Genomic DNA, 26,464 nt, shown 5'->3' with positions numbered 1-26,464 from the left:
GGAAGAGAAAAAAAAGTCTTTGTTTTTTGGCAAAATAACTTAAAAATATGGTTTTGGGGAAGAAAAAATAAATAAATCCCGACCTACCGACCCTATTCTTTTTTTTTTTTTTTTTGTGTGTGTGTCTATGTTACCGTAAACAGATTTTTTTTGTGCCTTATCAGGGACATTGCCCTCACAAGCTTTGCCACCATACGCAGGGCTCCCCACGGACGCCCCTCCTAGTGCGTCCATGGACCCCCACAGCAGAATGTTAGGGTGCCCTAAGGGTCCAAAAGCCGAAGAGTCCCAGTTTACTTATAAAACATTGTGGTCACGTATTGTGTACTGTGAACGATATTCTTCCTTGGAATATTTTAGGTGGACATAACAATCCAGGACCCGCTCTTTTAAAGTCTAGTGCGTCCCGAGACCCCCTCCATACATTTCTAGTGCGTCCCGGGACCCCCGCCATACATTTCTAGTGCGTCCCGGGACCCCCTCCATACATTTCTAGTGCGTCCCGGGACCCCTCCATACATTTCTAGTGCGTCCCGAGACCCCCTCCATACATTTCTAGTGCGTCCCGGGACCCCCTCCATACCTTTCTAGTGCGTCCCGGGACCCCCTCCATACATTTCTAGTACGTCCCGGGACCCCCTCCATACATTTCTAGTACGTCCCGGGACCCCCTCCATACATTTCTAGTGCGTCCCGGGACCCCCTCCATACATTTCTAGTGCGTCCCGGGACCCCCTCCATACATTTCTAGTGCGTCCCGGGACCCCCTCCATACATTTCTAGTCTGTCCCGGGACCCCCTCCATACATTTCTAGTGCGTCCCGAGACCCCCTCCATACATTTATAGTACGTGTTTTCGGCTTCTAATGCGTATAGGACGCAGGGAGGCGCTCTGATGCGTACCCGGACAAATGTATGTAAAGAGAACTGCCGCATTTTGCCGCGTTGCATTCATCGGATGAGACGAACAACCGAGGTCCCTTCGTGTACACTACATTGGGGTGTGCACGTTAAAGATCCCACGATTGACAAAAGGGTCTTTCCTGGCAAAATTGTATAGGCATAGATAAAAAAAAATGTCCACCAAAATACCCGTGTGACTTGGAATAATAGGCCGTGAAAAGTAGGATATGCGCCAAAATGGCTGCGATCTGCAGGTCAATGTGAATGCGTGATGTATTGTGTAAAAAGATTCCATCTCACACGGCATAAATAGATCCCTGCGCCTTGAGTCCGAGTCTGGAGATACGCGCGCGATATAAGACTATATATAACAATAACAATCTTGCGGGAATTTGTTCAGTTATAGAGTGAATTACACTGACATTAATACATTCCATCTGAAAATGTTCCAATCTGTGGTCCTGATGTTGCTATTTAAGTACTGATTATATGAGAGTGTATTTTTCCTGTTGGGGTTGTAGTTTTTTTTAAGAGGAATTGAATCTGTGTTTTTTAGTATGAATCTTTTACATCTTTTACGGCAAGAGTGTTTGGATGCAGTGAGGTTTTAAGTCAATAATAATGTTATTACTTAGGATATGTATAAAATATTGGTAATGTTGTAGTGTTTTGTCTGTCTTTGTGTTATATGAACCACCACTGTAATTTCTAATGCTCGAGATAAGAAAGTAAATTTGATTTGATTGAGTTGATTGAGATGATTGAAACGTGTCGGTCATCAAAAGGGGTGTTGACGCCCTCTCAAATGTTACACCCATTCCACACAACACACACCTTCACATGATCACCATGGCAACAGATGGTCACAACTCACCTTCACATGATCACCATGGCAACAGATGGTCACAACTCACCTTCACCGTGCTGTAGTCATCAGCACACCTGAACACCTTTCTGATGGACTCGGGCAGGTAGCAACACAGGTGATCACAGAGAGAAATCAGGTACCGTGGGTTGACCGTAGCCTCCTTATTGCCGCCTGAAACCAGAGAAAAACAATAAAGAAGATGGGAAAAATCACTCCAACAGGAAAACAATGAGTAAATTAAGAAATAGTACAAATAACCTCCAAAGCCAATTGTCCTAGGGGGACACCTCTCACAGGGGGCAATTTTTATAAGGGAGGGGAAAACCGCGTGGCCAACTGCAGTCCCCCTCCGCTGCCAGCTGTACGGAGGAAAGGAGGACCTGGAGAAGACGGTATCATTTGTCTCGCTGTCCGATCTAACAGTATAGACGTGTGATCGACAACAAGAAGAAGATAAGGGAGGGGGCAGTAATTGTTGTGCAGGGGGCAGTTGTTTGGAGGAAGTTGCACATTGCCTAGAATCTAACCATTGCCAAGTTTATGCAAAAGTTGAAGCGAATGAGTTAAAACACACCCGACTTATAAGCGAAGGAAAGCACGCACGAACTCTTAATCGCTTATAACTGGCATTTTAGTAAACACTAGCTAGAGATTTTACTCACAAACATAGCATAGGGATGGCGTATGTCATGCCATAAACACCGGAGTTGTAAGCGATGAATTGTGTGACGAACGAACAGCGGCCTTTTAATAATAATCATTGTATTGTGCTCGTACCCAGGGCTCCCCAAAGTGTGCGTCCTATGGGTACTAGGTGCTAGAAATTCATGGTGGGGGTCCCAGAACGCACTAAACCTGTAAAGAGCGGGTCCCGGGACGCATTAAATTGTCGTTGACGTGCGTCCCGTAGGTCCTCTTTTCAGACTGTAGTCATCAGCTAACATCGTAAAATAAAGACCAGAAGTCAAGTTGAAAGAGTGAGTGTGTGTTGCATTTAACAAGGTATAGTTGAAGTGTCCTCTTCGAATATTCTGGTGATAAATAAACTGAACCCCACTTCATATCACATTATTCGCGATCACAATGCCTTATATATGTACACAGTGGGTTTGGGGATCCGGGACTCTTGGGACCCTCGAAAACTCCGCTTAGGGGGTCCATGGACCCTCTGAATATTAAAAGTGGGGGTCCGGAGACCCTCGGGGACGGGCGTCCGTGGGGACCCCTGCGCACCTGTTAGCAGACTGATGACTGTCCCCAAAACCATGGTGGCAACAATACTGACAGGTCCCATCCACATGTAGGAAATGCTGTAGACAACGTCAATGCCTTGCCTGCACACACATTTGTTTCAATACAGTATTGCGCGAATTTGACTTGTTGTCGCATTATCTTCACTGAATTAAGTCGATGAATGGTTTACTTAAACACATTTTCAAAAAACAAATTGAGAGAAAAAACACCCCAGGCTTTTTTCCTGGGGGTGTGCTATATTTTTAATATAAGCAAAGAAAGACACAAAAATCCTCTTGGATGTCGTCTCAAGTTTACTGTTAACACTATATTTCTGTTTCACGGTTCCCAAAACAAAACCAACAGCAACATTTCTGTAACAACAACAACAACAACAACAACAACTACAGCGGCAAACATCTCTTATAACACTGAAAACAATAACAACAATAACAACAACAACAAAACAAGAAGAAACAAGAAATTCCTTCGAGGTAGGAAAAACACCCCCGTTGGTCAAAGAGAAATAACCATTCTCACTGCACCCATTCTCACTGCCACCAACTGAGAAGGTTATTTCCCTTTGACCATGAATATGTTTCTCTATAAGTCCTTGTAGAATCTTAATCCACCAATAACTCCCTAACCGTGTGTTTGACTGGTAAGGACAGTCTCAGGAATGTATAGAACCTGTTCACCAAGTTTGGTGACGATCGGTCCGTTCATTCTTGAGATCTATATGCGAACACAAACACACAAACACACAAACAAACAAACAAAAACATCGACCGAAACCTATACACACCCCTATACCGGGGGTGTAAACACAGTTTTGGTTATGACAACAATAGCGCAACTTCATGCAGTTACAACAACAAAAGCAACAACAAGAGAGGCAACGTTTTTTGCCACAACAACAAACATCTCTTTTAACACTGACAACAACAACAACAACAACATTAAGAACATATTTTGGCTATGATCAATCACAACAAGAGAGGCAAAGTTTATGTCGCAACAACAACAACAATAACCACAACAACAGTAACAGTTTTTCAAAACATATTTTCTACCATGCTAAGAAAAAGAAAAGCCACTCACGGTTCGAATTCCACAGGTGCTTGTGTCGTTATTTCATTCCCAGGTAGAGGCGAATAGTGAATACCTCCATCGAACTCAAACCCGTAATCATGATGAGAGAAATTCATGGCGTCAGTGAAGCCGACACTGTACCCGCCAGAGGGGGTGGTGGTGTTGAAGAGAGAAGCGCTGTGATTGGTCAGACACATGTCAGTGGAGGCGGGTGGAAGCCAGGGTTCTCTCTTGACGTTCTTAGCGAAGACCTTGCCCATGGAAAGCCAGCAGGACAGGATCAGCGACAACACTCCACCGTACAGAGCACCCTGGGTAACAGTCAGTGAATGTAAACAACAATTGTGACCCTCCACCACGAAATGAGTCGCATGTCACCTCGCGCGGTTCTGCGCTAGGCTTGATATAAGTCCGGGGAGTGTCTGGTAACAGTGTGAGGGTCACCTTAGTCACAGGCTTATAACTCAAACAGTTTTCGCTCTTTTCTAAAACGGTTTTCACCACTGGATAGAGCATAAAACACTTTTTAGGAAAATGTAAAAATGTGAGAATCATGCAAAGGTGACATGCGACTCATTCCGTGGTGGAGGGTCACAATTTTCAGCAATTTTAACAGATTCAGGAAAACCAGCAACTGCAATGACATTTGTCATATATATGCAGATATTTTTCTTCTTCGTACGGAAACTTTGAACTCTTCCGATCATAAGAGTACCCTCCACCTATTTTACGAGTCTGTGCCACCACCAGCCGCCCCCCCCCCCCCCCCTCCGCCGCCCCCCACCCCACCCCCAACCCGGTTTTGAAAAAGACAGGCCCTAATCGACCTTTAACCTGTGCATACACAAAAACAAGAAAATTATCAACGCCTGCATTACAGCTTGATATAAATAAAGGTGAGGCCGGGTCCGTCAAATGGCCGTTGCACCCCGACCCCGCCTCATACCAAGAGAAAGGAATGCAGACCTTGGCATTCGCCCAGGGACAGAAACAACCCAGGAGGAATAGTCCCGTCAGAGGTCCGGCAAAGCCAGCCTGCAAACTTGTGGAAATCTGTGAAAGAGAATGCATACATTGTCAGGGATTGCATTAACAGGACTTTCCCGTATTTTACTGGTAAAACTTTTTTTTTTTAAAGAAGCAAAGAGTTATTCCTGTTGTTTACTGTTTCTTTCCCTTAGTTTATTTTTGATAAATATATATTAAACAATGTTGTTTCCAGGCCCCGATCTTCAGTTATTTAGGCGTACTTTTGTTTAGAGAGAGAGGGGGTGGATGACAAAGACAATATGCTATATGAATGCATCATACAGCTCATCAATGTAAGAACATTTAGAGCTTTCAGAAATGTCTACAACCACTACAACTGTAAACAGCAAACAAAGGATACACTCAAGATTTAGAAACCCCATGGACCTTTCTTCGAAATAAATCATAACAAACATTTTCATATCGTAAATGTTGCAACATTCACAAATAATTGCCTTTTCACATAAGTTCAGTTTCACAAGGGGTAATATATGAAGTTACAAAACATCATTTGCATACATCACAGAACAGATAAAGACCACTAGCCAATGGAAAACAAACCTGTGTCAGAGGTCCACCAATCAGAGACACGAGAATAGCAATACCACAACCCATCAGGCCGAAAAACACCACTGAAACATACCAGCGTGTGTGTTACTTCAGAGTTAATATATATTTTGTTTTGTGCTAGCTTTTATCCTAGCCCCTAGGCTAACCCCGAAAATTCATGAAGAATAAGATGATCATAATTAAGTATTTTTCTGTGTATATATACACATACAATTCTCCGTGAATTGTCTGTCTAAGTGATTAAATAAAAGGTAAAAAGAAGTTAAAGAAAACAGTTACAAAAGCTATCTATATGTTTGACAGTCTGCTTAAAAAACACACACACACACACACACACACACACAACACACACATAGTGACACACAAACAAACACACACTAACATACTCTCACTAACACACACACACACACACACACACACACACACAAACACACATAGAGACACACAAACAAACACACACACACACACACATACTCTATCACACACACAAACACATACACACACTCACACACACACACACACACACACTCTCTCTCTCTCTCTCACACACACAAACACAAACACACACATACACATACATACACACACACATACACACACATACAAACACACACACACACACACACACACACACACACACACACACACACACACACACACACACACACTGCTCAACATTCTACTGTCCACACCGATCTTACCACTGATCTTTGCAATGATTGTCGCTTTGAACTCCGACACCTCTCCAATCCGTGGTTTGATTATGTCCGTCCAGAACAACGCTGACAGACTACTCAGTCCCGATGACAATGTGCTGTCGCAGAAAGATGTTACAATTGAAAAGATCAACAAAACTTGACTAAATATAAAAACGCAACGGCATGATGGTTTAACAATAGAGAGACATTGTACGTTATTTGCATTTTTGACCAAAATATATACATAAGTAAACACACCTCCGCGTCCTGGATAGCTCGCATATTTTCCCCATGATCGATTATCAGGTTTTCTCGAGCCTCTGGTGAGGTAATTGTAGTGCTTCAACGGCACATTTTGGATAGTGACCAAATGCCGAAACTTGTCACAAGTACTTGAACTTACGAGATTGTCTTTGAATGACTTAACAATTCAATGAGCTTAACGTACAACCAGGGTTTCCCCCCTTGGATTATTTTCTTCATTTTTATATTTAGTCAAGTTTTGACTAAATATTTTAACATCGAAGGGGAATCGAAACGAGGGTCGTGGTGTATGTGCGTGTGTGTGTGTGTCTGTGTGTCTGTGTGTGTGTGTGTGTGTGTAGAGCGATTCAGACTAAACTACTGGACCGATCTTTATGAAATTTGACATGAGAGTTCCTGGGTATGAAATCCCCGAACGTTTTTTTCATTTTTTTGATAAATGTCTTTGATGATGTCATATCCGGCTTTTCGTGAAAGTTGAGGCGGCACTGTCACGCCCTCATTTTTCAACCAAATTGGTTGAAATTTTGGTCAAGTAATCTTCGACGAAGCCCGGACTTCGGTATTGCATTTCAGCTTGGTGGCTTAAAAATTAATTAATGACTTTGGTCATTAAAAATCTGAAAATTGTAAAAAAAAATAAAAATTTATAAAACGATCCAAATTTACGTTTATCTTATTCTCCATCATTTGCTGATTCCAAAAACATATAAATATGTTATATTCGGATTAAAAACAAGCTCTGTAAATTAAATATATAAAAATTATTATCAAAATTAAATTGTCCAAATCAACTTAAAAACACTTTCATCTTATTCCTTGTCGGTTCCTGATTCCAAAAACATATAGATATGATATGTTTGGATTAAAAACACGCTCAGAAAGTTAAAACAAAGAGAGGTACAGAAAAGCGTGCTATCCTTCTTAGCGCAACTACTACCCCGCTCTTCTTGTCAATTTCACTGCCTTTGCCATGAGCGGTGGACTGACGATGCTACGAGTATACGGTCTTGCTGAAAAATGGCATTGCGTTCAGTTTCATTCTGTGAGTTCGACAGCTACTTGACTAAATATTGTATTTTCGCCTTACGCGACTTGTTACATTTAGTCAAGTTTTGACTAAATGTTTTAACGTAGAGGGGGGAATCGAGACGAGGGTCATGGTGTATGTGTGTGTGTGTGTCTGTGTGTGTGTGTGTGTAGAGCGGTTCAGACTAAACTACTGGACCGATCTTTATGAAATTTGACATGAGAGTTCCTGGGTATGATATCCTCACACGTTTTTTTCATTTTTTTGATAAATGTCTTTGATGACGTCATATCCGGCTTTTTGTGAAAGTTGAGGCGGCACTGTGACGCCCTCATTTTTCAACCAAATTGGTTGACATTTTGGTCAAGTAATCTTCGACGAAGCCCGGACTTCGGTATTGCATTTCAGCTTGGTGGCTTAAAAATTAATTAATGACTTTGGTCATTAAAAATCTGAAAATTGTAAAAAAATATTTTTTTTTATAAAACGATTCAAATTTACGTTCATCTTATTCTCCATCATGTTCTGATTCCAAAAACATATAAATATGTTATATTTGGATAAACAACAAGCTCTGAAAATTAAATATATAAAAATTATTATCAATTTTTTTTTTCGAAATCAATTTAAAAACACTTTCATCTTATTCCTTGTCGGTTCCTGATTCCAAAAACATATAGATATGATATGTTTGGATTAAAAACACGCTCAGAAAGTTAAAACGAAGAGAGGTACAGAAAAGCGTGCTATCCTTCCCAGCGCAACTACTACCCCGCTCTTCTTGTCAATTTCACTGCCTATGCCGTGAGCGGTGGACTACGAGTATACGGTCTTGCTGCGTTGCATTGCGTTCAGTTTCATTCTGTGAGTTCGACAGCTACTTGACTAAATGTTGTATTTTCGCCTTACGCGACTTGTTTTGGGTTGTGTGTGTGTGTGTGTGTGTGTGTGTGTGTGTGTGTGTGTGTGTGTGTGTGTGTGTGTGTGTGTGTGTGTGTGTGTGTGTGTGCGTGCGTGCGTGTGTGTGTGTGTGTGTGTACGTGTGTGTGTGTGTGTGTGTGTGTGTGTGTATGTGCGTGCATGTGTGTGTGTGTGTGTGTGTGTATCTGGTTGCCTGCGTGAATGTGTGTGTGTGTGTGTGTGTGTGTGTGTGTATCTGCTTGCGCTTGCGTGCGTGCGTGCGTGCGTGTGTGTGTGCGTGCTTGTGAGTGTGCGCGCGCGTGCGTGCGTGCGCTCGCGTGTGTGGGCGTGTTGTCTTATATCGTGTGTCTTGGCCGCGACACCTGTGTCTACAGATCGACCAACCTGAGAGACGCACTGAAGAGCGAGGCAAGGAACAGTCCCGGCATCCCTGGCATAGCCATGAAAATGTCCATCACCGTGAATGGGATAATCTGGAGGGGAAACAAATCTGCGTAACAATCCTCCATGTTTACAAGTATGAAATATTTGCACTAAATTCATAAAATGTTAATGATTTTATTTGTGCGTATGTGATTCGCGTTTTGGCACTGAAGGGTTTCTTATTGACTGTAAACACCATGGGTCAAGATTGTTTAACGTGTGCCAAGACAAGATGTTTAACGTGTGCCAAGACAAGATCTTTAACGTGTGCCAAGACAAGATGTTTAACGTGTGCCAAGACAAGATGTTTAACGTGTGCCAAGACAAGATGTTTAACGTGTGCCAAGACAAGATGTTTAACGTGTGCCAAGACAAGATGTTTAACGTGTGCCAAGACAAGATGTTTAACGTGTGCCAAGACAAGATGTTTAACGTGTGCCAAGACAAGATGTTTAACGTGTACCAAGACAAGATTGTTTAACGTGTGCCAAGACAAGATGTTTAACCATTTTGGACCTACATCGATTGACCCTCAAAATCGACTACGGTAATATTTTCCGAATATTTTGCCTTTGATATTTCAGTGCGTGTTCAAACAAGTTTGGAATAATGCGAGAAATCTACAGGACAGACTTTTGATTATGCTAACATGCCAAGAACCATGTAAACGGGGGGCTGGGTGATTGGATGGGGTATCTGAAGTATTAATTACAATCACATGACTATTTTTTAAGTGGTATAAAATCATGGTTTGGGTTTGTTGCGATGATGTGTTTCTTTTTGAGTTATTGTAACGTGTCTTTCCGACATCGCTTAAAAAAGCACAATTACATGACGTTTTTGTAGGCTAAAATTAGATCAGTTTTTCAATTGGCATATCTATACTTCCTGAATCAACAACATCTGAGAAACAAAGGGAAGTAAGCGCTCTAAATGCATACGACATGTGTAATAGAGTAAGTGAGAGTTATTGGAAACCAGTCTCCTGGCACCTGAGAGAATAAGAACAAGCATTGAAATGAACAAGCGACGTTCATCCTCAGATCTCAGGGCGGGGATGTAGCTCAGTCGGTAGCGCGCTGGATTTGTATCCAGTTGGCCGCTGTCAGCGTGAGTTCGTCCCCACGTTCGGCGAGAGATTTATTTCTCAGAGTCAACTTTGTGTGCAGACTCTCCTCGGTGTCCGAACACCCCCGTGTGTACACGCAAGCACAAGACCAAGTGCGCACGAAAAAGATCCTGTAATCCATGTCAGAGTTCGGTGGGTTATAGAAACACGAAAATACCCAGCATGCTTCCTCCGAAAGCGGCGTATGGCTGCCTAAATGGCGGGGTAAAAACGGTCATACACGTAAAATTCCACTCGTGCAAAAAACACGAGTGTACGTGGGAGTTTCAGCCCACGAACGCAGAAGAAGAAGCAGAAGAAGAAGAATCCTCAGATCTCTAAACAGCGCTCTGCCTCATTTGTTTAAGATTCTCTTTGAATCAACAACAACAACAACAACAACATCGACAACAACATAAACAACAACATCAACAACAACAACAACAACAACACACCTGGTTAGGGTTGGTGATTTTTTTTGACGCCAGGGGGTCACAGCCACGTGTCTGGTAAAAAGCATAAGCCACGATACCCTCGTAACACGCCATGGAGAGCGAGATGAAAAAACACGGACACATGATCAGCATCACCCTGTCACACAGAAAGAAAAAAAACATGTACATCACACTGTAAAACAGAACGAAAAGAACTGGTAAATTGTGTCTATTTAACGATGACACAGAAAGAAAGGAATCACGTAAATATTTCTGAGAAACAGAGCCAAAAGAACGGATAAATTGTGTCCATGCCCATGTACATCACATTTTGACACCGAAGAAATGGCGCCGTTAAACTGGAACACACCTTTGACACACTCTCTTTCAAACGAGAAAAACAATTGATCAATCTTACCCATGTACATCAACCATTTAAAAATGAAAGAAAAGTACCGTACTGATATGTAGGCCTAGCTGTCTTCACGAAGAGTCCTGGTGGAACTGACCCTCTGCACAGTGGACTGGCATTACATTGTATTGTATTGTATTGTATTGTATTGTATTGTAGTGTAGTGTATTGTAGTGTAGTGTATTGTAGTGTAGTGTATTGCATTGCATTGCATTGTATTGTAGTGTATTGTAGTGTATTGTAGTGTATTGTATAATGTCCACCACCCTTTGAAACAGACCTGGATGTCATTTGGCGTTGGCAATTGAAAAAGGCCAAAACTTTTCAAACCGTGGAAAACTTTGCCATCAGGTGGACAGGTCCATCGAACGATGTTTCACGTAGGGAAAAGATGACGTCGAGAACTGTCTTACATTTCAGAAAACTGCCCATTTTGACAAATTCGCCAGGGGAAAAAAATGTATTCCCCAAAACATCACTGGAAAGAATTTCGCTCACCATCTCGCTTCACGCAGAGTCCTGGTGGAACTGACTCGCTGCACAGTGGACTGATTGAAAGCGAGGCCAAAGCCCCGGATGATCGCACCGAAGAAGAGGTTCCAGAATGTGTGACGCGTTCTCGGGTCAAAGTCAAAACTGAAATCAATTCAACAGTCAATGAAGCAGCCGAGCTAGCCATCAACCAATCAATCAATCGACAATCAGTCTACAACTCAATCACCGACTCGCTCAGTCGATCAATAAAGCAACCAATCAAGCAAGCTACCACGCAAGCAAGCAATACTTTGAATATACAGATTCATCCAAAGAATTTTCACAGAAAACATTGACCACCACCCACCAACCCCCCTCCACCCAAAGAACGTTCATCAAATGTTACTTCTAATTTTTTGTTAAAGTCACATTTCTTTTTTCCTCAATTTTCACAGATGAAGGTTATGTCAAAGTTAGAAAGAAACGTAAACTCAGCTAATTCGAAATCTTTCCTTCAGGTTTTTGTGTACGTAAACATCATATACGTCAAACCTGCCCTTGCGACCACCTCTCCAAAGCGACCAAATGCCTCCAAGCATCCCAGACAAGCTTTTCTTCTATATAATTCACTTTCCATTGCGACCACCTGTCAACAGCGACCTCTTTTGGCCGGTTCCTTTGGTTGTCGTTACAGACAGGTTTATACTGTAATAATACTTAAAATATTTACTTGAAGAATTCCAGTCGACCTCCTTCCCTTGCAATATTCCACACCTTGGCTGGACTGCCAACGTCAACCGTTCCCTGAAACATGTCAACACTAAACGGTAAAGGTAGACCCATAACCAAGTTTGGTCGTTGGAGAGGGGAGATATCAGAGATCTCAACTTCTCCAGAGCCAGTTTTATGAGGGCGGTGACCATCTCCTCTCCCTCGCTGCCTTTGCCTTCCTCTGGGCTGAATAGGGTCAGGTACCCAATTCCAGCTGGGTGGACTGGAGAGCGGTCTGAAAAATCGGGTAGTTGTGTGTGCAACGTGGGATTTGTGTTATGAACTAATTTTGTGTGATTTTTTTTATTATAATGGTAACTACAATGAAATTAATCATTTAACAAATGTCAACTCTACACAGGAAGCAGTCATGTTACATTACCTTGATGAGAATGGCCAGCATGCCTGCATACATGATGAACGCTTGAAACACGTCGGTCCAGATCACTGCTTTCAGCCCACCCTACACAACAAGTCAAGTGTAAGAAGACGCATCTACACATACATTCGCACGTGAACAGTTCAGCGCATTTATCTGAGCATGACCGGCACGGTTGGCCTAGTGGTAAGGCGTCCGCCCCGTGATCGGGAGGTCGTGGGTTCGAACCCCGGCCGGGTCATACCTAAGACTTTAAAATTGGCGATCTAGTGGCTGCTCCGCCTGGCGTCTGGCATTATGGGGTTAGTGCTAGGACTGGTTGGTCCGGTGTCAGAATAATGTGACTGGGTGAGACATGAAGCCTGTGCTGCGACTTCTGTCTTGTGTGTGGCGCACGTTATATGTTAAAGCAGCACCGGCCTTATATGGCCCTTCGTGGTCGGCTGGGCGTTAAGCAAACAAACAAACAAACAATCTGAGCATGAGAAGACATATATACATATATTTGTGCGTCTGCATTCGTCTTTGAATGATCGGTGAATCGATGCATGAATGAACGAATAAATGAACTGGCGGATGAATTGACAAATAAATTCATTGCTCAGTAACTTGAATAATTATCTACTCCATCTATCGAATGAATAATTCGATTAATTGATTGAAGAGTTGCCAATGTGATCGCTGGATGGCTGGCGTGCTTGCTTTCTTGCTTGTTGGGTTGATACATGAATGCATGGATCGATGCATGAGTAAATGCATGAATGGATGGACGCATGGATTGATGTATGGATTGATGCATAGATGGATGTGTGGATGCATGGACTGATAGATACATGGATGGATGCACGGATGAATGGACTGATGCTCGGATGGATTCATTCACTTATTCATTTATAAAGGCTGTCCTTAACTGAGTCCGAAGTCGACTTCGCGAAGTCTTTTTATCGAACATTTGGTGCAACAGCTTCGTGTGGCCAGCTTCGCCAAGTCTTTTTATCGAACATTTGGTGCAACAGCTTCGTGCGGCCAGCTTCGCCAAGTCTTTTTATCGAACATTTGGTGCAACAGCTTCGTGTGGCCAGCTTCGCCAAGTCTTTTTATCGAACATTTGGTGCAACAGCTTCGTGCGGCCAGCTTCGCGAAGTCTTTTTATCGAACATTTGGTGCAACAGCTTCGTGTGGCCAGCTTCGCGAAGTCTTTTTATCGAACATTTGGTGCAACAGCTTCGTGTGGCCAGCTTCACGAAGTCTTTTTATCGAACATTTGGTGCAACAGCTTCGTGTGGCCAGCTTCGCCAAGTCTTTTTATCGAACATTTGGTGCAACAGCTTCGTGTGGCCAGCTTCACGAAGTCTTTTTATCGAACATTTGGTGCAACAGCTTCGTGTGGCCAGCTTCGCGAAGTCTTTTTATCGAACATTTGGTGCAACAGCTTCGTGAGGCCAGCTTCGCGAAGTCTTTTTATCGAACATTTGGTGCAACAGCTTCGTGCGGCCAGCTTCGCGAAGTCTTTTTATCGAACATTTGGTGCAACAGCTTCGTGCGGCCAGCTTCGCCAAGTCTTTTTATCGAACATTTGGTGCAACAGCTTTGTGCGGCCAGCTTCGCGAAGTCTTTTTATCGAACATTTGGTGCAACAGCTTCGTGCGGCCAGCTTCGCCAAGTCTTTTTATCGAACATTTGGTGCAACAGCTTCGTGCGGCCAGCTTCGCCAAGTCTTTTTATCGAACATTTGGTGCAACAGCTTCGTGCGGCCAGCTTCGCCAAGTCTTTTTATCGAACATTTGGTGCAACAGCTTCGTGCGGCCAGCTTCGCCAAGTCTTTTTATCGAACATTTGGTGCAACAGCTTCGTGCGGCCAGCTTCGCCAAGTCTTTTTATCGAACATTTGGTGCAACAGCTTCGTGCGGCCAGCTTCGCCAAGTCTTTTTATCGAACATTTGGTGCAACAGCTTCGTGCGGCCAGCTTCGCCAAGTCTTTTTATCGAACATTTGGTGCAACAGCTTCGTGCGGCCAGCTTCGCGAAGTCTTTTTATCGAACATTTGGTGCAACAGCTTCGTGCGGCCAGCTTCGCCAAGTCTTTTTATCGAACATTTGGTGCAACAGCTTCGTGCGGCCAGCTTCACCAAGTCTTTTTATCGAACATTTGGTGCAACAGCTTCGTGCGGCCAGCTTCGCCAAGTCTTTTTATCGAACATTTGGTGCAACAGCTTCGTGCGGCCAGCTTCGCCAAGTCTTTTTATCGAACATTTGGTGCAACAGCTTCGTGCGGCCAGCTTCGCCAAGTCTTTTTATCGAACATTTGGTGCAACAGCTTCGTGCGGCCAGCTTCGCCAAGTCTTTTTATCGAACATTTGGTGCAACAGCTTCGTGCGGCCAGCTTCGCCAAGTCTTTTTATCGAACATTTGGTGCAACAGCTTCGTGCGGCCAGCTTCGCCAAGTCTTTTTATCGAACATTTGGTGCAACAGCTTCGTGCGGCCAGCTTCGCCAAGTCTTTTTATCGAACATTTGGTGCAACAGCTTCGTGCGGCCAGCTTCGCCAAGTCTTTTTATCGAACATTTGGTGCAACAGCTTCGTGTGGCCAGCTTCGCGAAGTCTTTTTATCGAACATTTGGTGCAACAGCTTCGTGCGGCCAGCTTCGCGAAGTCTTTTTATCGAACATTTGGTGCAACAGCTTCGTGTGGCCAGCTTCGCCAAGTCTTTTTATCGAACATTTGGTGCAACAGCTTCGTGCGGCCAGCTTCGCCAAGTCTTTTTATCGAACATTTGGTGCAACAGCTTCGTGCGGCCAGCTTCGCCAAGTCTTTTTATCGAACATTTGGTGCAACAGCTTCGTGTGGCCAGCTTCGCCAAGTCTTTTTATCGAACATTTGGTGCAACAGCTTCGTGCGGCCAGCTTCGCCAAGTCTTTTTATCGAACATTTGGTGCAACAGCTTCGTGTGGCCAGCTTCGCGAAGTCTTTTTATCGAACATTTGGTGCAACAGCTTCGTGCGGCCAGCTTCGCCAAGTCTTTTTATCGAACATTTGGTGCAACAGCTTCGTGTGGCCAGCTTCGCCAAGTCTTTTTATCGAACATTTGGTGCAACAGCTTCGTGTGGCCAGCTTCGCCAAGTCTTTTTATCGAACATTTGGTGCAACAGCTTCGTGTGGCCAGCTTCGCAAAGTCGACTTCGTCCAATCATTTAGAGGTTCATTATCCATCCATTTGTCCGTGTGTGCTTTTTTTATTTATTGTTTTTATCTTACAATGGACGTGTAGATGATGGCTACGAAGGACACGATAAAGATGGAGCCCCACTGTGGAAAGCCCGTCACTGCAAACACAAACAAACAAAACAACACGCAATTAGTTAGATCCACATGAATGCATGCTGCACTGTGACATCTGGTTGATGTGAAAAAATCTATGCATTTTGTTGTGCGATCAGACAGACGGACAGGGCGTTTTACGGACATACAGAGAGACGGGTGTCACAAACCACATGACATCCTATACAGGGGTTGTACGTTTTTTGTGACAGTATAGATATCAAGGTAGCAATGCAACATGAGCACGTGAGTTATTGGGTGCGTGGAGAAAAATATAGATACATTTATAAATCATAATTTCACTATTTAAACCGGATGCATTGTATATTTCTTTCTTTATTTGGTGTTTAACGTCGTTTTCAACCACGAAGGGTTATATCGCGATGGGGAAAGGGGGAAGATGGGATAGAGCCACTTGTCAATTGTTTCTTGTTCACAAAAGCACTAATCAAAAATTTGCTCCAGGGGCTTGCAACGTAGTACAATATATTACCTTGCATTGTATATACTTGCACTGTGTATGTACACATTCATAATATGCTCTTTTTTTTTTTAGTCATTGCTACTAACATATTACGCACTTAAAATGACGACATATTTATCAACTTATATAAGTTTATCATAAGTAATGCAAATGACTGTCATATATGGTTTACGTACCTGCCTCTAAAGCAATAGCAGGACCAAAGAGCACAATACCCATGTACCAAGTCTGCAAAGATAAACATTACCAATGCCACAAAGATGTGAAGAATAACAAGTTGTGCAATCAAAAACAGAAACATAAAGACCTACAACCTTTAGGGATCACGTATGAAAACACCAGTCCGTCAAACTCATGCATCTCAACAGTAACTGAAGAACAACGGGGAAATATAGTTGCTATAGTTACGATGTGTTAATGTCTATTTTTCGGCATGACGCGCAAGGAATGTCCCATCAGTAGACACGGCGTTGTTGTTGTTGTTGTTGTTGTTGTTGTTGTTGTTGTTGTTGTTGTTGTTGTTGTTGTTTTCTTTGTTGTTGTTTTTCAAGAACAAATACATAGCAAACCTGATCATCAGAGTCACTGTCGTCGTCAATGATGACGATAACAACGAGGATGACAACAAAAGCAACCATTACAAATTGCAACCGTGCAGCAAATCGATAGCTCGGAAACAACTGACCTATTTGCCATACTCTACCACTAAAACAATTCCAAATATGTTGTTGTTGTTGTTGTTGTTGTTGTTGTTGTTGTTGTTGTTGTTGTTGTTGTTGTTTTTATATGCACCTCGGAAACTACTGATAAACAAATGGAAGTACAGCGCTCTAAATGCATACATTTGTAACGGATTAGGTGAGAGTTATACGGAACCATTCTCCTGGCACATGCGAGAACAACATGCATTGAAATGAACAAGCGACTTTCATCCACGGAAGCTACGTTAGGAACTTAAGTGTAAACAGTTACAATTAGTATTCAAAAGACAAATCAAGGTTTTTTTTTAAACCTGAGATCACGATTATACTCACATAGCTCAGCATTCCAAGACAACTTCCCAAAAGACGAACAGGCGTGGAGTTAAATCGGAATTGTAGATACTGTTGAGAAGAAAAATAGAACAATGAATACAAAAACAAGCTCTCTCTCTCTCTCTCTCTCTCTCTCTCTCTCTCTCTCTCTCTCTCTCTCTCTCTCTCTCTCTCTCTCTCTCTCTCTCTCTCTCTCTCTCTCTCTCTCTCTCTCTCTCTCTCTCTCTCTCTCTCTCTCTCTCTCTCTCTCTCTCTCTCTCTCTCTCTTTCTCTCTCTGCCTCCCTCCTCCCCTTCTCTCTTTCCCTCTCTCTCTAACTCTCTCTCTATATATAACTCTACCTCTCTCTCTCTCTCTCTCTCTCTCTCTCTCTCTCTCTCTCTCTCTCTCTCTCTCTCTCTCTCTCTCTCTCTCTCTCTCCGTGCACCTATTGTCAGAATCCGGATGAATTGCAATTTGGCCAAAAACGTGTTATGCAAGAGCACGTTGATACGTGCCGGCGCGTTGATTTTAGACATTCTCGGGCAACTCTTGATGATGCAAAATGCATACTGAACACTGATTTGGCAGGACGTTTCACATGCAAGTCTGCCTCAAGAAGTAGTCACTGAATGGTCAATCGTACTTCATACACTCATTTTCGTGTCTGCATAAACCAGTGATGTTGAAAATACTGATATGCTCGCCACAGCGGGGAGATAGCTCTGTGTATATAGTCGCTGGACTGCGGGCAATCAATCAATCAATGAGGCTTATATCGCGCATATTCCGTGGGTACAGTTCTAGGCGCTCTGCAGTGATGCCGTGTGAGATGAAATTTTATACGGCCAGTAGATTGCAGCCATGTCGGTGCATATTTACCTTTCACGGCCTTATTCCAAGTCACACGGGTATGGTAGACAATTATTAACTGTGCCTAAGCAATTTTGCCAGGAAAGACCCTTTTGTCAATCGTGGGATCTTTAACGTGCACACCCAATGTAGTATACACGGGGGGTGGTTCGGACACCGAAGAGAGTCTGCACACAAAGTTGACTCTGTGAAATAAATTTCCGCCGAACCTGGGATCGAACTCGCGCTGACAGCGGCCAACTGAATACAAATCCAGTGCGCTACCAACTGAGCTATATCCCCGCCCCATTATCTGGGAAAACTCACATGCACAGTTTCACTAACATCTGTCGGATAGTTGTTTTGGATTCGATGTGCACACACACACACACACACACACACACACACACACACACACACACACACACACACACACACACACACCACACCACAACACAACACACACGTCCACCACTAAGAGGGCCGGATCTTCCCCACCCCCCACCGCCTGATGTACCTCGTGTGAGACAGACACAGGCTTGACCCAAAAATTACCATTGAAATGTAACACGTTCTCACTGTCACAGTTCTCAACCCCCCCCCCCCCCCTCCCTATATGATTTTTATCTCATATCCAAACAATACCTTTGTTTTATTTGATATTATATACTACCCATCATCACACAAAAAACTAGGCAGATGCGCTTGAGTGCGGATCTTTGTCATGAGGCTTTAGATACGAATTTGTACAAGAGCTGTGTCTTAATACCTTGGCATCAGACCGACAGACATTCAATGCATGATATCTCATTTCATTTTCTTTTCATTGTATGCTGTATTGTTCCATTGCAGGGGAAATTGGATCGCTTCCACCTAGAAGAAAGCTAGCAGCTACCGTAAAATCCCTAGCATAAGCCCACCATCTAGCAAACGCCCACCCCCCACTTTGGGCCAAAAGTTGTGCACAGGGGTAACTATCTAGCAAACGCCCACCCTGCTTTTTTCAAAGAGACTATAGGCTCACTTTCACTAGGATTTGTGCAGACTGTTCTAAAAGTCATCTTTTCCCCCTTTCTTTACCTTTTCGTGTTTCTTTCCTTTTTTCTTATTCTTTGTCCCCTCTCCTCACTCCCACCCATCGTTCATGTTTTTTCGAGTTTCTCTTCTCTTTTTTTCCTAAGTTTGTGGGCTTTTCTTTCTCAGAAAGATTGGGCCTTTTGAAGACAAAATCCAAGTTCAGTTAACGTTTCATTTCCAAAGACGATCGTGTAATTTCTTCCCTGTACAGAAAGAAAGGGCTTCATTGGTGTTGACATTTCGACATTTCATCAAGTTTCTTTTTCCCGGAATTGTGTTGTTATTGTTTGTCCTTGCAAAGGTCTGGCGATTTTCTTTTTACTTTATAAATTTATATGAATGACTATGCTCGTGTTAGTTTCAGAAGAGCCAGTCCTTTTTCTCTCTCTCTCTCTCTCTCTCTCTCTCTCTCTCTCTCTCTCTCTCTCTCTCTCTCTCTCTCTCTCTCTCTCTCTCTCTCTCTCTCTCTCTCTCTCTCTCTCTCTCTCTTCTCTCTCTCTCTCTCTCTCTCTCTCTCTCTCTCTCTCTCTCTCTCTCTCTCTCTCTCTCTCTCTCTCTCTCTCATGGTTGGCCTTCTTTGCCTCAAAGTCCTTTTTTTCCTTTTTTCCTTCACTTCTACTCACACGACCTAACTTACATGCTTTCGGGGTTTGTATTCACTCAATTACACGGTTGAGCACAAAACTTACTTTGTGCAAAGGGGTCTATCCCTAGCAAACGCCCACCCCCCAATTTTGCCCTAAATCTGTGCACAGGGGGGTGGGCTTATGCTCGGGATTTTACGGTACAAGTATCGTGCAACCCATGTGTGTGCGTACCAATGGACCATAATGATAAAGGACTTTTACAGTTTAGGTTTTTAAGGTTTTTATTTCTTTCTCGGGCTTTCTTGGGACGTCGAGCTAAACAGTTACAAATAAAACTCACTCCATGTTCTTTAATTTTTTATGATATTTGATCATTTGACAAATGCAAAGCGAGCTCTTTCACTATTTGTCCCTAAACATGAAGCTGAAGATGGTCCCCTCCCCTACGTGCAGCTGTGGACTAGAGGATCAGACCACTGAACACATCCTCCAGCGATGCACCATCCTTGAGAGCGTGAGGAAAACCGTGTGGCCAACTGCCGTCTCCCTCCACTGCAAGCTGTACGGAGGAAAGGAAGACCTGGAGAAGACAGCAACATTCGTCTCGCTGTCCGGCCTGACAATATAAGTGTGATCGACACGAAGAAGAAGACTACTTACCTCATAGGCGCTGGTGACTCTGAGCGGGTGCAGCAGCGGGACCATGATGAGAATGGACAGCATGTTGGAGACAAAGAAACCCACAGTGCTGATCCACCATTGAACACCGTACACGTACATCTCAGCAGGCAGGCCCAGCATCATGATGGAAGACTCAAAGGACACCATCAGAGAGATGGCGACAGGCAGAAACTTCATGGTTCGTTCTCCCACCAGGTACTCAGACGTGGTTCTCTGTCGGCCTCCAGAGAGGGCGTAGTAGATGCCGATGCCGATGGAGATGACGATGGTGACGCCGAAGACGGCGTAGTCTGCGATGTGGAACACGTGGCTAGGGTCCACCATGTTGGTAGTGGAAGTACACGGAGCCTCTGTTGGCAACTTTGTTATGTGAAGAGTTGGCGAGGTTTGACCAGTAGTTGTTGATGTTGGTATGGGTACAGTTTGTTATGTCTGAATGTGTACGGATGTTCTGTTGATTTTTGAATGGGTACGAGTGTTCTGATAATATTGGTTAGTTTATTGGTGTTCTGTTGATGTCGGTGTGGGCACGGGTGTTTTGTTGTTTCGAAACTAGCCCTCGTCGGTCACACAGAAGAAATAATTAATTCTGAAAAGAAAGAACGAACACATTATCTGCTGGTCTACCTATATATGTTACAGTTAATCTGTGAAACCAGGGAATACGTGTATTAACTCAACTATTTTAGGTAATACATGAATTAACTGGTTTTTTCCGTCAGTTAATTCATGTATTACCTAGTTAATACACGTATTCCCTGGTTTCACAGATTAACTGTAACATATACACTTTCAAGAAAAAGATAGTTTCCCACTGATTGACCCAAGCTCGACCCCATTGTGACCTTAACATTTGACAATTTCAGGCGCCTATTCTTTAGACCGTCAAGTGTCACGTCATACCTGTCAAGTGTTTTCCAGCGTAGTACTCATAGTAGGATATCCTTATTTGGAAAATGCCAAGCGCAAAACTCCTCTCAAATCCCGTGCATTTCGTGCGTTTAAAAAAAAGCGTGGACAGCGCTCCAGTGTCAAACTGTTGCTGCACTTGTTTGGGCGTGGCTATAAGCATAGTGACATGAATTTGATTGGTCAGTATTTTTAGGCAAAGCACATGTTCTCAGCAAACAGAAAATAAAATATTGGAAGCGTGAGTCACGCTACCCAAAAATAAAATCTTTTTTTACATATATTTTTTTTCTATAACTTTTTTCCCCATGGTTCATTCATCATCTGACATAACTTTTTAGCGAAACCTAACCATAAGATTATTGAAAAAAAGCAAAAATGTAGACAGCGTATATACATGCCGTAAAATAAGCAAAGAAAGAGCCTCGTTTGTGAGGGTTTGGTAAGGTTACTTCCACTGAGTTCCTTCCCTTGTTTCAGTACGTGATGCGGTTACTATACCACGGCGTTATAGCAATAGCGAGATTTAAGAAACAGCACGTTTCGTTTTGCAGCTCGTTTCGTTTGGTGAATGAGTCACCCCGCGAAACGGAACGTGAAACGAGACGGCATAGGCCGCAGACAAGATTTAGATGTATTCACGTTTCGTTTCGGAATGAAAGGCCGGGCATGGCAGGATATGATCCGCTGACTGGGCATGGCATAATTTCAACTCCACGAGTCAATAAAGGATTGACATACTCGCATTGCACGCACAAGAGCTTCACATTTTTCAATTCATGCACCTGATCACATACGAAGCCAGAATAAAAATTCGATGCGATGACCTACTTCTGCTTCGCCATTTGCTTTCTCACCATGAAGTTGGATAAATGTACCAGGATCAGCACCCTTCAAAATATTTCAGTTCACAACAGTTGTCTACCTCCAATGAACACATTCTCAGCGCTGAAAGACTGTGAAAGGGTTGATGAATCTAGCAATGCATAAAATGGCCAACAAATAAAACTGTTAGTGTGCAAAAATACTCACAAAAGTTGACGAAATATTGTTCGTTTTTTGGGGGTGGAAAACGTGACTGCGTTTTGACGTTCCACGTTCCGTTTCAGTTGACCTTCACCTTTCCAGCGAGAGACCCCCGAAATAATGACGTTTACCACAACTTCAAAACGAAACGTCCCGTTTCTTAAATCTCCGTAATTATTGTGTCCCCACTTTCTTCCAAAAACCAATTAATTATTTTTTTCGTTACTCTTCAGCTTTAATCAAAACGCTCTGGGCATGATTTGCTCGAAAACGCTCCACAAGTTTGGTAATTAATCAAAGAAACAAGTCGCGTTAAGGCGAAATTTTGTCAAGCTGTCGAACTCACAGAATGAAACTGAACTCACTGCATTTTTACAGCAAGAGCGTATACTCGTAGCATCGTCAGTCCACCGCTCGATGCAAAGGCAGTGAAATTGACAAGAAGAGCGGGGTAGTAGTTGCGCTGAGAAGGATAGCACGCTTTTCTTTATCTCTATTCTTTTTAACTCTCTGAGCGTGTTTTTAATCCAAACATATCACAGCTATATGTTTTTGGAATCAGGAACCCATAAAGAATAAGATGAAATTGTTTGTAAATCGATTTCGGAAATTTTATTTTAATAATAATTTTTATATTTTTAATTTTCAGAGCTTGTTTTTAATCCGAATATATTATATTTATATGTTTTTGGAATCAGAAAATGATGAAGAATAAGATGAACGTAAATTTGGATCGTTTTATAAAGATTTTTTTTTTTATAATTTTCAGATTTTTAATGACCAAAGTCATTAATTAAATTTTAATCCACCAAGCGGAAATGCAATACCGAAGTTCGGCCTTCGTCGAAGATTGCTTGGCCAAAATTTCAATCAATTTGATTGAAAAATGAGGGTGTGACATTGCCGCCTCAACTTTTACAAAAAGCCAGATATGACGTCATCAAAGGTATTTATCGAAAAAAAAGAAAAAAACGTCCGGGAATATCATACCCAGGAACTCTCATGTCAAATTTCATAAAGATCAGTCCAGTAGTTTAGTCTGAATCGCTCTACACACACGCACAGACAGACAGACAGACAGACAGACACACACACACACATACACCATGACCCTCGTCTCGATTCCCCTCTACGTTAAAACATTTAGTCAAAACTTGACTAAATGTAAAAAGTGAGTGAATGCACTGGCTGCTTCTCTGGAACCAAAGCGTAGTCCAGAAGCGCTGGCGTCTCGCCTGCCACTTGGAAAGAGAGAATGCTTACTGTCCTACAGGCTAAATATTTCGCCTCTTTAGGACCTGATATGGGTTATATGATAATTCGAGTTTTTACTCCCTCACAGCTTTTGATGAGATACACAAGTGTATGCGTGTTCAGATGGTATCAGCCATCTGCACCGAGGTCTTTAACGTGCAACTGTGGTGACACGGGAGTGGGATATGGATACCGTCTCTGGGTCTGCAGATAAAGTTGACCCGTGTCTGTCCCGGTGTAACACGAAATTTTTACTCCACGAAAAATTTACTCCGGAGTAAATAATTCGTACGAAATTCTTACTCCGAGTACACTTTTCGTACGAGAAAAGAACTCCCCAAGGCACGAAAAAATTACTCCCACCACGAAATTTTTACTCCCCATTTTTTTCACTTCCAGTAAAAATCTCGTATGCAAAAATGGGATGCGGGCGAAGGGATAATGCCAATAAGTGATCTCGCGCACACGAATGTCGCGCTACCCTCCTTCCACCCCTTCCACCACCAAGACTAACAGGGGACAAGGGAGTAAACATTTCGTACACCTGGCATGGGAAGTTAAATTGCTTGTGTTTGAATGAAGTAATTTATTCATTATTTATTCGTCAGGGTAGTAACATTTTTGTACGAAATGTTTACTCGGAATTCACCTGTCTTGGGGAGTAATTTTTTCGTGTAATGGGGGAGTGCTTTTTTCGTAAAGGGAGTGACATTTTCGTACGAAATTTTTACTCCGGAGTAAAAATCTCGTGGGAGTAATTTTCTCGTGTTACACCGGCCCGGATTCGAACCAGCGACCTTTCGATCACAAGTCCAGTGCTCTAGCACCTGAGCTACCCGCGCCTGCCACTTGTGGGGAGAAATTCAAGTTTTACGCCCTCACGGCAAAGCCAGGCATGTTCCCGGGTTTTAACCCGACTTTAGATGAGATACACAAGTGTATGCGTGTTTAGGTGGTATCTACACTCATGGCAGAATGACCGAGGTCTTTTACGTGCCACTGTGGTAACACGGGGGTGGGAGATGGATACCGTCTCTGGGTCTGCACATAAGGTTGACCTGTGTCCGTCCCGGCCCGGATTCGAACCAGCGACCTTTCGATCACAAGTCCAGTGCTCTAGCACCTGAGCTACCCGGGCCACCCCTGCCACTTGTCAACCGCTCGGGTTTTTATAGAGTGCACAGTGGCAGACTTGGGTATAAGGGTTGGGAGACACACACGTGCGCAGGAAACAGTAACCATGGTAGGCAAAGATAGACCTGCGGGGTTGAATGGTGTCCCCTCCTTCCTTCAAAAGCCAATTCATTAGTTATAGCGTTACTCTTCAGGTTTAAGGTACAGTGGATTCCCCAGATTCCTCAGATTTGTCAAAGTCGCCAGAAATTAAACCTCAACGGTCAGATCAATAGTATTCCTTTACATTTTAATATTAAAATCTGAACACATTATGAAAAGGGGAGTCATTTGAACCAGCACAGTCATGTTTTATTTAGGTGCCGGTCTAGCTTTTAAATCTATCTAGATGACTTTTGATCCTAACATTTGCATCAGATCAAATGTAACTTGACTCAAGTTCATAATGGTCATTAGCTTTTTCCGAGGCTTTGTTGTAACAGAGTTTTTCTTATTCGGAGATTTGTAATGGAACAAACACCTTTGGAGGGAAAACAATGTTCTTTCTTATAAGCAGAGTTTCTTATATCCGAGTTTCCCATAAGTGGCTTCGACTGTACGTTGCTGTATCCGGGTTAGGGTGATGCAAGTTTTGCAACATCTTATTCGTTTATCACTGACACATGCGGCAGACTTTGTAATGAAGAAAGCAATCGAAAATGGAACCAAAAAAAGGACAAACATGTTAAGGTATTACAGCAAATGTTAATCGGTGAATTAGGGGATGTTTCATGTGTCGCCAACTTCGAGAATACGCACGTTACCGAACTTTAAACGGATATTGCAAACATAGCCTGTTTGTTTATAGGCTTGCACTTGAGTGTATAGGGGAAAAGCTCCGAATATGGACCACTTTTTGTTTCATGCTGGTAACTAGCTGGTTTTCTTGCGAAGCAATTTCATTTTGTACTGGAAGATTGTTTTTTTCTCTCGTGACCGTTATGCCTAATTAGAGTGTAACCGAGTGCCGTAACACTACGATCACCTCGGGAGGCGAAGTGCAATCAAACAGGATTGAAAATGTTAGGGCTAATTTCTTAGCCCTATAAAAACTGTTATGCAAACCCGAAGGTTTCCATGAACATACAGACAATCGGAAACCACCAGACCCCATCACAAACAGAATTCCACAATCCACCGGTGTTGAATTAAAGGCCAACAACCCGGGTGCAGAGTCTGCTGTGAAAGGAGCGGTAGCCTCCCCTGTCACAATCGCTCCCGTTTGAATGAACTTCGTCCCGAAGTTCCGAACCGGGGGACCACTGTCCATCCCAAGTTCGCAGAATGGGAACAGCACGAAAATGTTCAGTGGTCATATTATGCCATTACCTGAACATATCATGCCGAGTCCCATCCCTGCTCGCAAGCGCCAGATGTAACCGAGTGCCGTAACACTACGATCACCTCGGGAGGCGAAGTGCAATCAAACAGGATTGAAAATGTTAGGGCTAATTTCTTAGCCCTATAAAAACTGTTATGCAAA

The 26,464-nt window shown here is 43.0% G+C and overlaps 1 protein-coding gene across 1 annotated transcript in view; it reads right to left on the bottom strand.

The window, feature by feature from the left end:
- The window catches only part of LOC138946188 (uncharacterized), a 55,863-nt gene that overhangs the window by 4,940 nt on the left and 24,459 nt on the right, over positions 1 to 26,464 (bottom strand). Inside the window, exons 19-33 of the mRNA XM_070317701.1 lie at positions 20,599 to 21,043; positions 17,445 to 17,513; positions 16,587 to 16,638; positions 15,864 to 15,931; positions 12,613 to 12,693; positions 12,190 to 12,263; positions 11,484 to 11,621; positions 10,595 to 10,730; positions 8,993 to 9,081; positions 6,397 to 6,509; positions 5,687 to 5,757; positions 5,063 to 5,149; positions 4,106 to 4,407; positions 3,005 to 3,105; positions 1,818 to 1,942 (exon numbers count right to left, since the gene is read on the bottom strand). Coding sequence (XP_070173802.1) covers positions 1,818 to 1,942; positions 3,005 to 3,105; positions 4,106 to 4,407; positions 5,063 to 5,149; positions 5,687 to 5,757; positions 6,397 to 6,509; positions 8,993 to 9,081; positions 10,595 to 10,730; positions 11,484 to 11,621; positions 12,190 to 12,263; positions 12,613 to 12,693; positions 15,864 to 15,931; positions 16,587 to 16,638; positions 17,445 to 17,513; positions 20,599 to 21,043 — 1,951 coding nt within the window. The remainder of the gene's footprint in view (positions 1 to 1,817; positions 1,943 to 3,004; positions 3,106 to 4,105; positions 4,408 to 5,062; positions 5,150 to 5,686; positions 5,758 to 6,396; positions 6,510 to 8,992; positions 9,082 to 10,594; positions 10,731 to 11,483; positions 11,622 to 12,189; positions 12,264 to 12,612; positions 12,694 to 15,863; positions 15,932 to 16,586; positions 16,639 to 17,444; positions 17,514 to 20,598; positions 21,044 to 26,464) is intronic.

This window comes from Littorina saxatilis, linkage group LG13 (assembly GCF_037325665.1).
Source record: "Littorina saxatilis isolate snail1 linkage group LG13, US_GU_Lsax_2.0, whole genome shotgun sequence".
Classification (NCBI taxonomy): Eukaryota; Metazoa; Mollusca; class Gastropoda; order Littorinimorpha; family Littorinidae; genus Littorina; species Littorina saxatilis.
Note: the sequence above shows the minus strand (reverse complement) of the source record. Positions and strands in the feature narration are given on the sequence as shown.